General features: G+C 35.5%; 1 protein-coding gene across 1 annotated transcript; it reads right to left on the bottom strand.

Moving 5' to 3' along the window:
- Positions 1-9,131: 9,131 nt before the first annotated feature.
- On the bottom strand, positions 9,132-11,918 carry LOC139842402 (formin-like protein 4). The gene is made up of 3 exons (XM_071832545.1): positions 11,177-11,918; positions 10,573-11,026; positions 9,132-10,428 (listed from the first exon to the last, which is right to left on the bottom strand). Exons 1-3 carry the CDS (start codon positions 11,916-11,918, stop codon positions 9,132-9,134), a joined length of 2,493 nt encoding a protein of 830 aa, XP_071688646.1.
- Between the last annotated feature and the right edge of the window lie 385 nt (positions 11,919-12,303).

Raw genomic sequence — 12,303 nt, 5'->3', positions numbered from 1 at the left:
AACTTGACAATTTGATTCGCATGCTATATAATCGAGTCGTAACGAGCCATATGACTTATTGAACACATTTCGCCCGACCTTGTGTCGTAACCGGTAATTGATACAACTTATTTGTTTAGGTCAAGGCTAAACAACTTTCATGCACACGTTTACTTTGTGAAGTACCTTTATACTCGTGCACTCAAGGTGAGATCATAGTCCCATCTTTTCAACAACTTTTATTCTTTAAATCATGGGATGAGAAACATATACGTATCATACTTTTATACTTTGAACACAAGTACGAAAACAAACATTCCACGTACGAGTTAGAAAAAAAATTCTCAAGTCCAATTATCATCAGTTACACTTGCAGGGTGTAAGTGTAAGCATGAACTTATGTTGTGTGGCCATACGGGTTTGACGAACCCTCATTCGGACGGTTCGCTACCGTCGGTTGATGAAATATATTTTCGGGTATAGTGTAGGTTCTAACACTATGATTCAGAGGTACCATTCAGTTAAGCCTTGATAATTGGGTGCTCGACAAACGAACAACATCTTCGGAATACAAACGATTTAGATAATCAACTTCATACTAAATCTTGTGGTTCAAAAACAACGTTTACAAATACACCTATGATTTCACCAACGTTTTTCGTTGACAGTTTTCTATATGTTTCTCAGGTTCATACTTGGTGTAACACCCCGTCAAAAATCCCTTTAACGGAATGTTAACTCTGGTCCCAGTGCTTGGCTTGAATTCTACGTAACAGCAATATTCTACAGCGGAAGCAATTAATACCTGAGAATAAAACACGCAAAACGGATCAACAATAATGTTGAGTGAATCTACAGGTTTTAAGTAAACAATACAGTATGTTTAAGAAATACATTTCGAAAACGGTTATTAGTGGAAGACCACCAAGGTTCAATGTTAAAAGTTAGACAACTCCGTGTCCCATTTCAAAAGTTTGTTGACACTACCATGTCAAGTTTCAATCATTTGTAGACAATACCATGTCAAGTTTCAAATATTTGTAGACAATACCATGTCAAGTTTTATCTCATTTGTTCGTAAACCACAATTTTAAATAACGTTGTATAGTATCTGAAAAACAGTTATCAGAAATATAGTTTAGTTTCCTTGACCACGAGATTTTACAAGTACAACTCCAAGTTGCGAAACGTTTGCATAATCTATGAGCACCTGAATACTAGCAATGACCCGAGTATAGAATCCACTATACCCGCCTTTACCTCATGAAAATGTTATACACTTGTACGAATGTATTATGTTCAAAATAAATGCACCACGGTTTTTATAGCGGGTGAGGTTGTCAACCTAATGGATCTGTCCATCTAATTTGTGCCTACACCGATGGTATTTAAAGTATTCAAGCTAGAGGCTTTGTGTACAAACTCAATATGCAGATATAGTACTCGTGTCAATACAAAAAGCATTTGTAAAAATGTAAGTAACAACAACGTGTATTCTCATCCCTGAAAACATGTAAAAAGCGGGACTGTAGACTCACCTTTGAATAAAGCTCGGATTGAAAAGTGAACAATTTACTTGTACGGTTTATAGCCGAGTAATGCAACCTAAGTATATGTATTTAGGTTGGTCAATAAATATGTCTTAAACAAGTGTGGTTTCATAGTATAAGTTGTCTTATTGCTCGAATCGACGCGTTTCAAAGTAAAAGTCAACATACAGTCAACTAATTCATGCAAGTCAAACAAAGTCAACCGAAGTCAAACCGAAAGTCAAACTTGGTCAAAGTAGTCAACTAAAGTCAACATCAGTAGGTTCATGTCAAATGTTGGTCAACATATCAAACCTAAGTCAAACAACACGTTTTAGATCATAATTGGTCAATTTCACAATTTCAGTTTATCGTTGTGCACAAAGTTCATGTACATGTAGCAAACTTAGCATATCTCATAGTACAAAATTCAAGTAAACATGGAAAACTCCAGATCATAAGTATACTCAAAATCAATTCCAAAAAGTCTGGCCAGGGTCTCATACGATAATTAAAAGTTAGGAATCAGAAGGGGTACATTTGGGGTTCACCAAGTCAGTTTCTGACCGCGCACTGATTTGGTTTTAGCTATAACCGGAGTTAGGAACATGCAATTGATACAAGACCAGTGGCCATAGTTCACAAACAAGTTAAACTAACACATATCAAAAATTGAGCAATTTTGGTTTAGCCAATTTGTACAGTTTATTCATGCAAATTGAACATTCAGTTTTTCAGCTCAAATCAGAATTTACATAAAGTATGGCCCTATTGTGCCCAATGCATAAGGTTTCAGAGATTGACATAAACTAACAATAAGTCACATATCATGTTAAAATTCATATTCCAGAATCTTACATGCTCATTCAATAAACACAATCCACAGAGTATAAAACAGGGAGCAATTTACAGATTCAATTCTAGTTTCGCTAGTCACATTCGCATGTGATTAGCCGAAGATCTAGATACAATTACCTGTGATATCTACATGAAATATGAAGTAATTTTTGTGTAGATTTCATATATGCAAAGCTTTAATCACAAAATCTAATACATTTTATCATACAAGGTCGTTTTCATGCAAGTGCTGTATAAATCTACTTTTTCACTAAATCAAGCATATCTCAAGTTATACATAAGCAAACAACATGATATACTAGTGTAACCTGAGTGTTTTTAAATTATCTATCCAATGGAATTATTTCACAATCCAATTCGTGGTCTATCAAACCCAGAATTTCCGATCAATCACAAAAACACAACGTTAATTTCAATTGATCATAACTTGATCATCCGGAAACGAAATCAAGCGAATCCAAAGCCTAAAATTAATAGCTTTTCATAAGGAACCTAATTATCATATAATATCATGCATTAGAAAAATCAAAATTCACTGATCATGCAATATACAATTCGGTTTTCGCAACAAATAAACAAAACGAGTGATCTAACGCATTAAACAATCAATAAACATCAAGACTTGGGCAATAGACAACCTAATTTATGAAACCTTAATAAAAATCTAATTTTAAAGATTAGGGTTCAGCTAATTATACCTTTGATCACAAAATTGTTTATACTAGCGCGTAGAGAACGACGATCGGAGCAAGATTGATAAAACGAGTAAGAGCAAACAAGCAAGTTTGATGGTTGATTTGTGTGTGTGTATGTGTGTTTGATGTGAAGAAGAAGAGAAGAGGGAGGAATGAACTGCATTTTCTCATAGATAGGATGGAATGAATGATTAAAATTGTATAGAGAATTATCTAACTAGTTACTTAGTGCCTAAAAATCAAAAGTCAACAAACATGGGCCTAAACTAATTAGTCAACAAACATGGGCCTAAACTAATAGTCAACATGCATTGGCTACTCATGGGGCCAAGGATAATGAGGTATGAGGTCATGTCCATGTGGCCTCGGGCTCGGGTCTCGGGCTCGTTTTGTGTAAAAGCTCGTTCGCGCGTGGTTCGTTTCGAGTGCCATTAACCGTACCGAATCTCCGGCACGTTAACTAGTCGTTTAAACAAAAGCCTCGTGTTTAATTCATTAAGTAAATAATAAATTAAATTTCTTTCATAAGTTCAATAATTATTAACAATAATTATTCTATCGTTTTTCTGAGTTCCGTTAACTGAAAAGTTTTCTAGGCGATTAACTTTAATCGTATCGTTTCTAATTAATATAACATATTAATTCAAGTAATCCACTAAGGATCAAGTACGCATTTAATTACTTTAAATACGAAAAAGTTTCACGTAGCCACTGTTAACTATTCTGAAAAAAAATTGGCGTATGAAAATTGTATGATTTAACTAACGATCGTCAAGTATTTAACGGAAGTTTTAACGGAAAAACTCGGGTTGTTACACTTGGCTACTTGATACATGCTTCCGCACACTTTGATTACTTGCTTGGGGTCAAGCATACATGCATACGCTATTGATAGCATTCGTGAATTTCAACTTATATTATGTCGTAAGTTATTTCATTTTTTACTTTATAACTTTTGTAAACTTAAACTTGTTGTCGAACCGTTTGGTAACTTAAAACTTTGCAAGTCATACACGTTTCAAATGAATGCGACATAATTTTGGTCAAACGCGTCTCATTTAGGGACTATGACCACATAACGGGACCTAAGTTGACGGTGCCGTCAATGGCGATTTTGTCGGGTCGTCACAATATCGGTTCTTATATAATACGCCGTTTCGAAGGTAATTACACATACATTGCAACTAAACACTTACCAACAACATTACAAAGCATTTAATACATCAAAAATTCACATTTAAGGCTACTAAACCCTAATCAAAAATCATAAATTCAACAATCATGTTAATGGAGTCTTTCTAAGTCAACCTACACATCAAATTGAAGCTAATGATGCTAGTAACATATTTAATACATGAACTTTAACATATAACAACATTTAATCAACCAAAACTCAAGATTAAACTAGTCATTTTTCAAGTTCATGCTAGTTACACCAAAATGACAAGAACAAGCAAACAATTCACATATTCATGTTAGACTTGAGACATAGACACTAACTAACACTTTTATTAGTCAAGAACACCAAGAACAAGAAATCTAGAGTTTTTGAAAAGCTTACCCCAAGTAATGAAATTCGTACCAAATTAAAGGTCTTGAGTAGTAGAATACAAATATATCTGTGACGACCTGCCAAAAGCGTTATTGACGACGCCGTCAACTTAGGTCCCGTTACGTGGTCATAAATCTTTAAAACAAGGTTTGACCAAAAGTATGTCGCATTCATTTCACATGTAAGGATGTTTCAAGGTTTACAAAAGTAGTTCGACAACTTACAACGTTTAAGTCAAAAGACGCTCCATGTATGCATGTATACTCGACATCCAAGCAAGTATCAAAATAGTGTCCGGAAGCATGTACCACTTAGCATTCAAGGACCCGGGAGAAACATAGAAAATCTATCAACGAAAACGTTGGTGAAATCATAGGTTTAGTAAGTATGTATATTGAACCACGAGATTTATAACGTTGAAATAATAGTAAACCATTTCAAAAGTTGTTGTATCACGAGCACCCAATTATCAAGACTTAACTGTATACGAACCCCGGCATCATAGTGTTAGAACTACACTATACTCAAAAATATATTTCATTCGCTAATGGTAGCTAACCGTCCGAATGAGGGTTTGTCAAACCCGTATGGATCCACACAACATAAGTTCTCGCTTACACCCTACAAGTGTAACTAATGATAATTGAATTGAGACTTTTTGTTCTAACTCGCATGTAGAATGTTTGTTTTTGTACTTGTGTTCACTTTGTAAAACGAAACGTTTATGTTTTCTCATCCTAAGTATAAGTGTAAAAGAATAAAAGTGGGACTATGATCTCACCTCGAGTGCACGAGTAAAAAGGTACTTCACAAAGTAAACGTGTGCAAGAATAAATGCTAGTCTTGACCAAAACAAGTAGGTTGTATCAATATTGGTAATATACGAAGTCGGTCAAAGTTGTTCAATTAGTCCTATGGCTCGTTACGACTCGATTATGTAGCATGTGAGTCAAGTTGTCAAGTTTCATGCAAGATATAAGTATAAAAGCAAGTTAGAACGATTGCATAAGTATTTGGTTAAGTTTGACTAAAAGTCAAACTTGGTCAAAGTCAACGGGATCGGGTCGGGTATCCAACTATTGTACATAAAAACGTAGTCATATATAAGTATGTTGGCCAAGTTTCATGTTAATCGGAGTTGCGAGTAAGCGGGAATGAAAATTGAAAAACACCAAAAAAAATTGGGACAGAGGGTTTCTCGCGATCGCGAGGTTGCAGGCCTTCCAGGCTTCGCGATCGCGAAGCTTTCGTTTCCAGGTGCTGAATGCTGATTTTTGTCAAGTCTCGAACCAAACTTCACCCAAACACATTTTATGAACCGAAAACACTAAAAATGCATACCATACATCGTTGGAAAGGTATTTTAACGAGGAATACAACTAAACACATATCATCAACCAAAATCATCATTTACAATAACTAAATCCTCGTCGAATGATCTTTGAATGTTCATCATTTAATGTTTCAAGCTCATAAATGCAAATGATGATTCATGAACTTAACACATACATATAATACGCCATTTTGGAGGTAATTACACATACATTGCAGCTAAACACTTACCAACAACATTACAAAGCATTTAATGCATCAAAAATTCACATTTAAGGCTACTAAACTCTAACCAAAAATCATAAATTCAACAATCATGTTAATGGAGTCTTTCTAAGTCAACCTACACATTAAATTGAAGCTAATGATGCTAGTAACTCATTTAAAACCTACACATCAAATTGAAGCTAATGATGCTAGTAACACATTTAATACATGAACTTTAACATATAACAATATTTAATCAACCAAAACGCAAGATTAAACTAGTCATTTTTCAAGTTCATGCTAGTTACACTAAAATGACAAGAACAAGCAAACAATTCACATATTCATGTTAGACTTGAGCCATAGACACTAACTAACACTTTTATTAGTCAAGAACACCAAGAACAAGAAATCTAGAGTTTTTGAAAAGCTTACCCCAAGTAATGAAATTTTTATCAAATTAAAGGTCTTGAGTAGTAGATCACAAATATGTAATTTGTTTTGATGTTAACTTCCTAGTTTGAATTTAGATGATGATTTACTGATTTGGGTGAAATGGGTGTTCTTGCAACTAGAGAGAAAAAGATGGTGGGAGGTGAAGTGAATGAATGATGGGGAGGTGGGGTTTGACTAGTTGACTTAGTCACTAGTTTGGCCCCTTGGCAACACTAGTCCCTCGAGTTTAAAAGCGGGTGCGTGAATTAACCTTACGAATTATTTTAAATACGCTAGAGTAAACGGGAGATGTTATAATTAAATAACGGACTTTAAAATATTTAAACGGAAAGTAAACAGAAAAAGACGGGTTATTATAATCTTGTGATAAGGATGAAAATCATGAAGAGTAGGAAGAAGTGAGAAGTAGAGATCTGGTTTTTGTTGTTTTGGTGAGAAGATGAGATTTAGATGAAAAAATGAGTTTCGTATAATGTTGATGATGAGATGAAGATCTCAATGTTTTTATGATGTATGATAATAAGGATGATATGAGATGTATGATGATATATGATCGATGATAATGAAAATGAAAAAATCAGATGTTGATGTGAATTTGATGATGTGAATTTGATGATGTAAATATAGATTTTTATATTTTATAAATTTATCATTTAATAATATATAAATGCGTTGGTGGTCCCTCATTTTTAGTGATAAAAAAGAGTACAAAGACGAATTTACACTCACATACAAGACACATGGCATGACTTAACGGACTTATTTAACTGAATTTAGACGAAGGGATGCGAATTGACAAATTAAGAAAAACAAAGGATTCGAAAGGCCAAATTAGAAACCAAGGGACGCTGTTAGCGATTTTGGGTACAATAAAGGGACCAACAGAGCAAAAAAGTCCAATAAATACAAAAGGTCGTATTAGTACTTAATTCTAACTTATACTGCAAGTTATGACATCTTCCTACAACAAACAACTGTTGCTTAGATTATGTCTTGATACCAAAAGGCCATTGCCTAGCCGTATCGAGGTAACCCCTCCAACCACAGGGGTGGAGAGCTGAATCATTAGTGCGTTTGTTTTTTAATGACGTATGGTGCTAAATGACTTATAATTCATTGTTATCATTCAGAGCAGAAATACTCTTTAAACCTTTATGCACCTAAATTTATGCAATATTCTCTTTAAATTATTTTAAAAACAATTGTTAAACAACTAAATTATTTTTTATTCATGCAAAAGGTTTAATAAGTCAATTTTACATCATTCATAGTATTTAATCAAAATGATTATCAAACATATTTTTGTCATTCAAAATCAATTTCATTTATAACCTTTGAATCATTCAGATTATGAATCATTCATCGCTATATCATCCACTTTTATCAAACGCAATCTAAATGTTCTACACCTCGATATCTAGCTTAAAAGAAGGCCTTTTTCGAAGTCATTAATACAAACAAAAAAAAAATCAAAGCAATGAAAGCCGAGGCTGAATCACTGGATCCACAAAATGCCATACAAACTGATGATGCTTCAAGGTCAGAGGAGCATACTGAACACAGTTATGTAGAAGGAATTAAGGAAGTACATGAAGATTGCGCCAAAATTAAGGTATGTCATAATGAGGACAATATCATCATCAGCATTTAATAAATACAACTAGAAAAAAATTCGACCGCGCGTTGTTACGGTTGTATTCAACGCGCGGTCGAATTTAAATATACGTTGTTTGGTACCTAATATATCTAATAGGTTGGGTTGTTTGTTGTACGTATATGTATATATATGAAATATAATCCGAAATATTTAGTTTTTTTACCGATGTCCGTTTCGCGTATAGTTAGTCGCGTTGTGTTCGTAAAGTTATTTCGAGTTAAACGGTGGTCACGGAAAAATTTAACTCGTACCGAGCGAGAAGATAGGGCCCGTTAAAGATTCGGGTGGAATTAGTTTCTTTTATTTTAATAAAATTATATATTTACACTTTCTACTCCTGAAAAAATATAAACTTGAAGGGTAGTTGTGTAAATTGAGCCAAAGTTGAGGGACCGATTGCAGTGTGAACGCGAAATAAAAATGACAATGCGAAACAACTGAAACGACGAATTTTGGCGTGCGTTTTAGTATGTAGGTATATAATATAATATAATATAATATAATATAATAATATAATTGAATCAACATCATCATCTTTTAAGATCAAGACTCCTTATTTATCACAAAGCATGCGGATTGCTCCAACTTTATCCCATTCGTCCATGATTATAACTTCTATAAATTCTCATACGGGTTCTTCTGTTACTTCATCAAGAAGATGAACTCTGTTCATGGATCAAATGGGAGACAGGGACATTGTTACAAAAGTTTCAATAATCTGCATGAGTACGAATTGTAGTTAGGGAATACGTTTTGTTTCATGCATAAAAATTAATAATCTCCAAATATCAAGTAACTAAAACCGATGAACATATTGTTCATATATGTACATTTTTACCCTTCACTCCATAACATAGTTATGCACTTTAATCCGAATCACTTGAACTACTACTATCACTATTGCTATCACTACTACTACTTGTACTACTTTTAAAACTTTCAGGCAATACCGGAAACTTCACTGACGGTCTTCCCATTGACTTTGACGTCTTCATCCCTGCATCCGCTTGTCCAGCGCCTGTTCTCGTCTTCTGCATTTTTGTAGCAATATCAACACACGCCTTATCAACCATATCAAGAAAACTTGTTATTATCACAAACAATTGAAACTGTTTCCCTCCTATATCCTTCGAAGACCCTGCTTGATAATACTCGTTCGTTTTCTTCACTAGCCCCATTATCCTACCCTCGTCTTCTTTCAACACCTGAATTTCCCGTTTCGCCTCTTCAAGAAACGTCAACATGTCACTCACGAAACCACCCACACCATCTCTATCAAATTCCTCCATAGTTATTGCGATTTCTTCAACTTGACAGCTTAACAAACTGCACGATTTGGAAAACGAATCATAGTCGATTTTAGCAGCTTTCTTCACGTTAGAAAACTTCGAACTCACTCCTCCTACTACCGGCAATCCTAACTTTATGTAATAACTTTCTGTAAACGTACCGTTAGTTAAGCCTACGTTACTTCTTTTAATATTACAACGTTTCCCTTCGGAACGAACGACTTCTTCCACGACAAAGTGAAGCAGAGTAGTCTTTCCATCTACGCTTTTAACATCCGATAACTTAAGCAAAGAATTAAGGTTAAACGCTTGCGCGTTTCCTCTCGAAGTTCCCACATTCATTCGATTCCCCGCTTTTAAAACAGCTTCTAGAAGCTTCACGAAAAGCCCTCGTGTCTTAAGTTCTGTACAAGCCATTTCTAGTGTTTGTAAAGATTTCTTCACACTTGAAACGTCTGATCTAAAGTTTGACTTGAACAACATTACGTTGACTCGAGTAAAAGCTGAGGGAACAGCTTTGAGGACATGATGGAGGAAAGATTCAGCGTCTGCTAACTTTGTGATGTTTCCTTCGAATTGATTAATTAGTTGTACTTCTTCTTCAGTCGGGCTTATTCGAGTGAGTTTTTCAAGGGTGTCCGTGTCTAGACCCTTGCCTTTTTGGAGACGGTCGATTATTTTGGCTCTAGAAATGGCTAATGATTTAATCACTATTGCTATGTTTTGAGATCTTCTGGTGTCAAGTAAGAAAACTTGAGACGGGACGGATCTCATTTGGCCGTTTGGACTCAGCAATTTGCTTGATCCGTGCGTTGCTATTTTCTTGTCGATAGTCTTGGATCCGAAAAAATATTCTATTCGATCGTCATCAACCCTAAATCATATGTACAAATGGAAGCTTTTAGTTGCTAGTAAAAATTAGGCATAATACTTGTAACATGTGGTATGCATAGAAAAGTTTTTAACAAGAAACGCACACACACGTGCGTGCACAAATCACGAAAGATTAAAGTTTTACCTGAAAGAACCATTGTGCAATTTGTGCCACACCATGGAATGATCCGCACTGGCATTGACTTTATCCCAATGCAGGGGCTTTAATTTGACCATATTGTCATAAGATAAAGATATGTTATCTTTTGCTGATGGTGGTCCAGGTGGCTTCGGTGGTGGTGGTGGCATAGTCAAACCGTTTGTTGTAGGTGGCAGTGGTGGTGGTCGTGCTCTATCCTTCCTTATTATCGAAACTAGTGATGGTGGTGGTAGTGGAGGTGGAGGTGGTGCTGGTGGTGCGTCGACCTTTCTTTGTACCACAACTGGAGGGGGTGGTGGTAGTGGTTCTTCAACCTTTCTTACGACCAAAACTTGAGGTGGTGGTGGTCGTACGTCTATCTTTCTTTCTACCTTAACTGGAGGTGGTGGTGGCGGCGGTGGCGGTGGAGGTGGCGGAGGTGGCGGCGGGGGTGGCGGCGGCGGCGGAGGTAGGTCGACGTTTCTTATGACCAAAATTTTAGATGGTGGCGGTAGTGGTGGTGGTGGTGGTACGTCAACCTTTCTTTCCATCACAAATGGAGGTGGTAGTGGTAGTGGTGCAGGGGCTAAAACTACAGCATATGATGTAGACTTTAAGGATGGTTGACTTTTGATAATTTCTTGATTTCTCAAAGGCTTTGGAGGAGTATTAACAAGTCTAAAAGAATCAGAAAGAGTTTCATATTGATTTTTGATATTATCTTCTAGTGGGCAAACATGAGAACTAGATGAATTCCCTGTAAGAAATGGGATTTCTGGTACAGGAGGGTCAAACTTTGACTTTCTATTGCCTTTGTTCAAGTTTTTTCCCCTGCAACTTTCATTTTTTTCATCAACCAAACTCACATTATTTTCAAGCTGTCTCCAATAAAAGACATCAAGTCCTTGTTCTTCAACAATCACCCCTTTAATCCCTCCAACTCTAACAAATTCATCATGTTTCCTCAAAACCTGATTGCTGCTCTTGTTGTTGTTGTTAATCGCATTATTATTAATATTATTACTATCAACAGCATACAAGTTTGTACGAGTACTAGTTTCTTTTTTAGAACGACGTTTAAACATGAAGACAAATAAGAACAAGACACCTGATAATACCAAACTACTTGTGGCAGTTGCAACAACTGCTTTAACTACCGTTTTACTAGATGATCCTGAAGAGGCCGATTCTTCTGACGGTGATGCTGGTGGCAACGGTTGCGATAATGGTGGCGTTATTATCGGAAAATAAACTTGGATGTTTTGTGGAGTGGATTGAGAAGCTGATGGATGTACTAAAATAAAAAATGAGAACAAAACAAGTAGTATAAATTGAAAAATTCTTGCAGCCATCCAAAATGCAAAGTTTGAAATAACGATGTTTTGGTCAAGGAGCTAATAAAAGTAAGCTTGTTTATGCTAAAAATCTTTTTTTTCCAGAGCTGGAATGGCTAAATCCAGACTAATTTATGATGACAGCATATAGTTGAAACAATAAGAGAAGTGGATATGTGACGAAGTCACTTTTGGATTAGATGCTGCTAATGGGTCTGATTGACTAGTTCCGTTGACCGTTTCTTGTAATTTTGCAACTCAATTGGATGACTCATGTAAAATGGAGTTTTTAATTTAAATAAATGATTAAACTATAAATTATTTGTACGTATCTAGATGTTTTTAGTAACAATCAAACTGAAAGTTTTAGGCCAGTAAAATCTTGCGGATTTGGCTTAGTTGT

The sequence above is a fragment of the Rutidosis leptorrhynchoides genome, chromosome 4 (genome assembly GCF_046630445.1).
Source record: "Rutidosis leptorrhynchoides isolate AG116_Rl617_1_P2 chromosome 4, CSIRO_AGI_Rlap_v1, whole genome shotgun sequence".
In the NCBI taxonomy this organism is placed as follows: domain Eukaryota; kingdom Viridiplantae; phylum Streptophyta; class Magnoliopsida; order Asterales; family Asteraceae; genus Rutidosis; species Rutidosis leptorrhynchoides.
This window is presented reverse-complemented; position numbering and strand designations above follow the sequence as displayed.

What these genes read in the sequence shown, in the direction of transcription:
- LOC139842402 (XM_071832545.1), bottom strand. Translation starts at nt 11,918, where the DNA reads ATGGCTGCAAGAATTTTTCAATTTATACTACTTGTTTTGTTCTCATTT. An exon ending in AAGTCAACCATCCTTAAAGT is followed by an intron (nt 11,027 to 11,176) that starts CTACATCATATG and finishes TACCTCCGCCGC; the next exon opens with CGCCGCCACCCCCGCCGCCA. An exon ending in TTGCACAATGGTTCTTTCAG is followed by an intron (nt 10,429 to 10,572) that starts GTAAAACTTTAA and finishes CATATGATTTAG; the next exon opens with GGTTGATGACGATCGAATAG.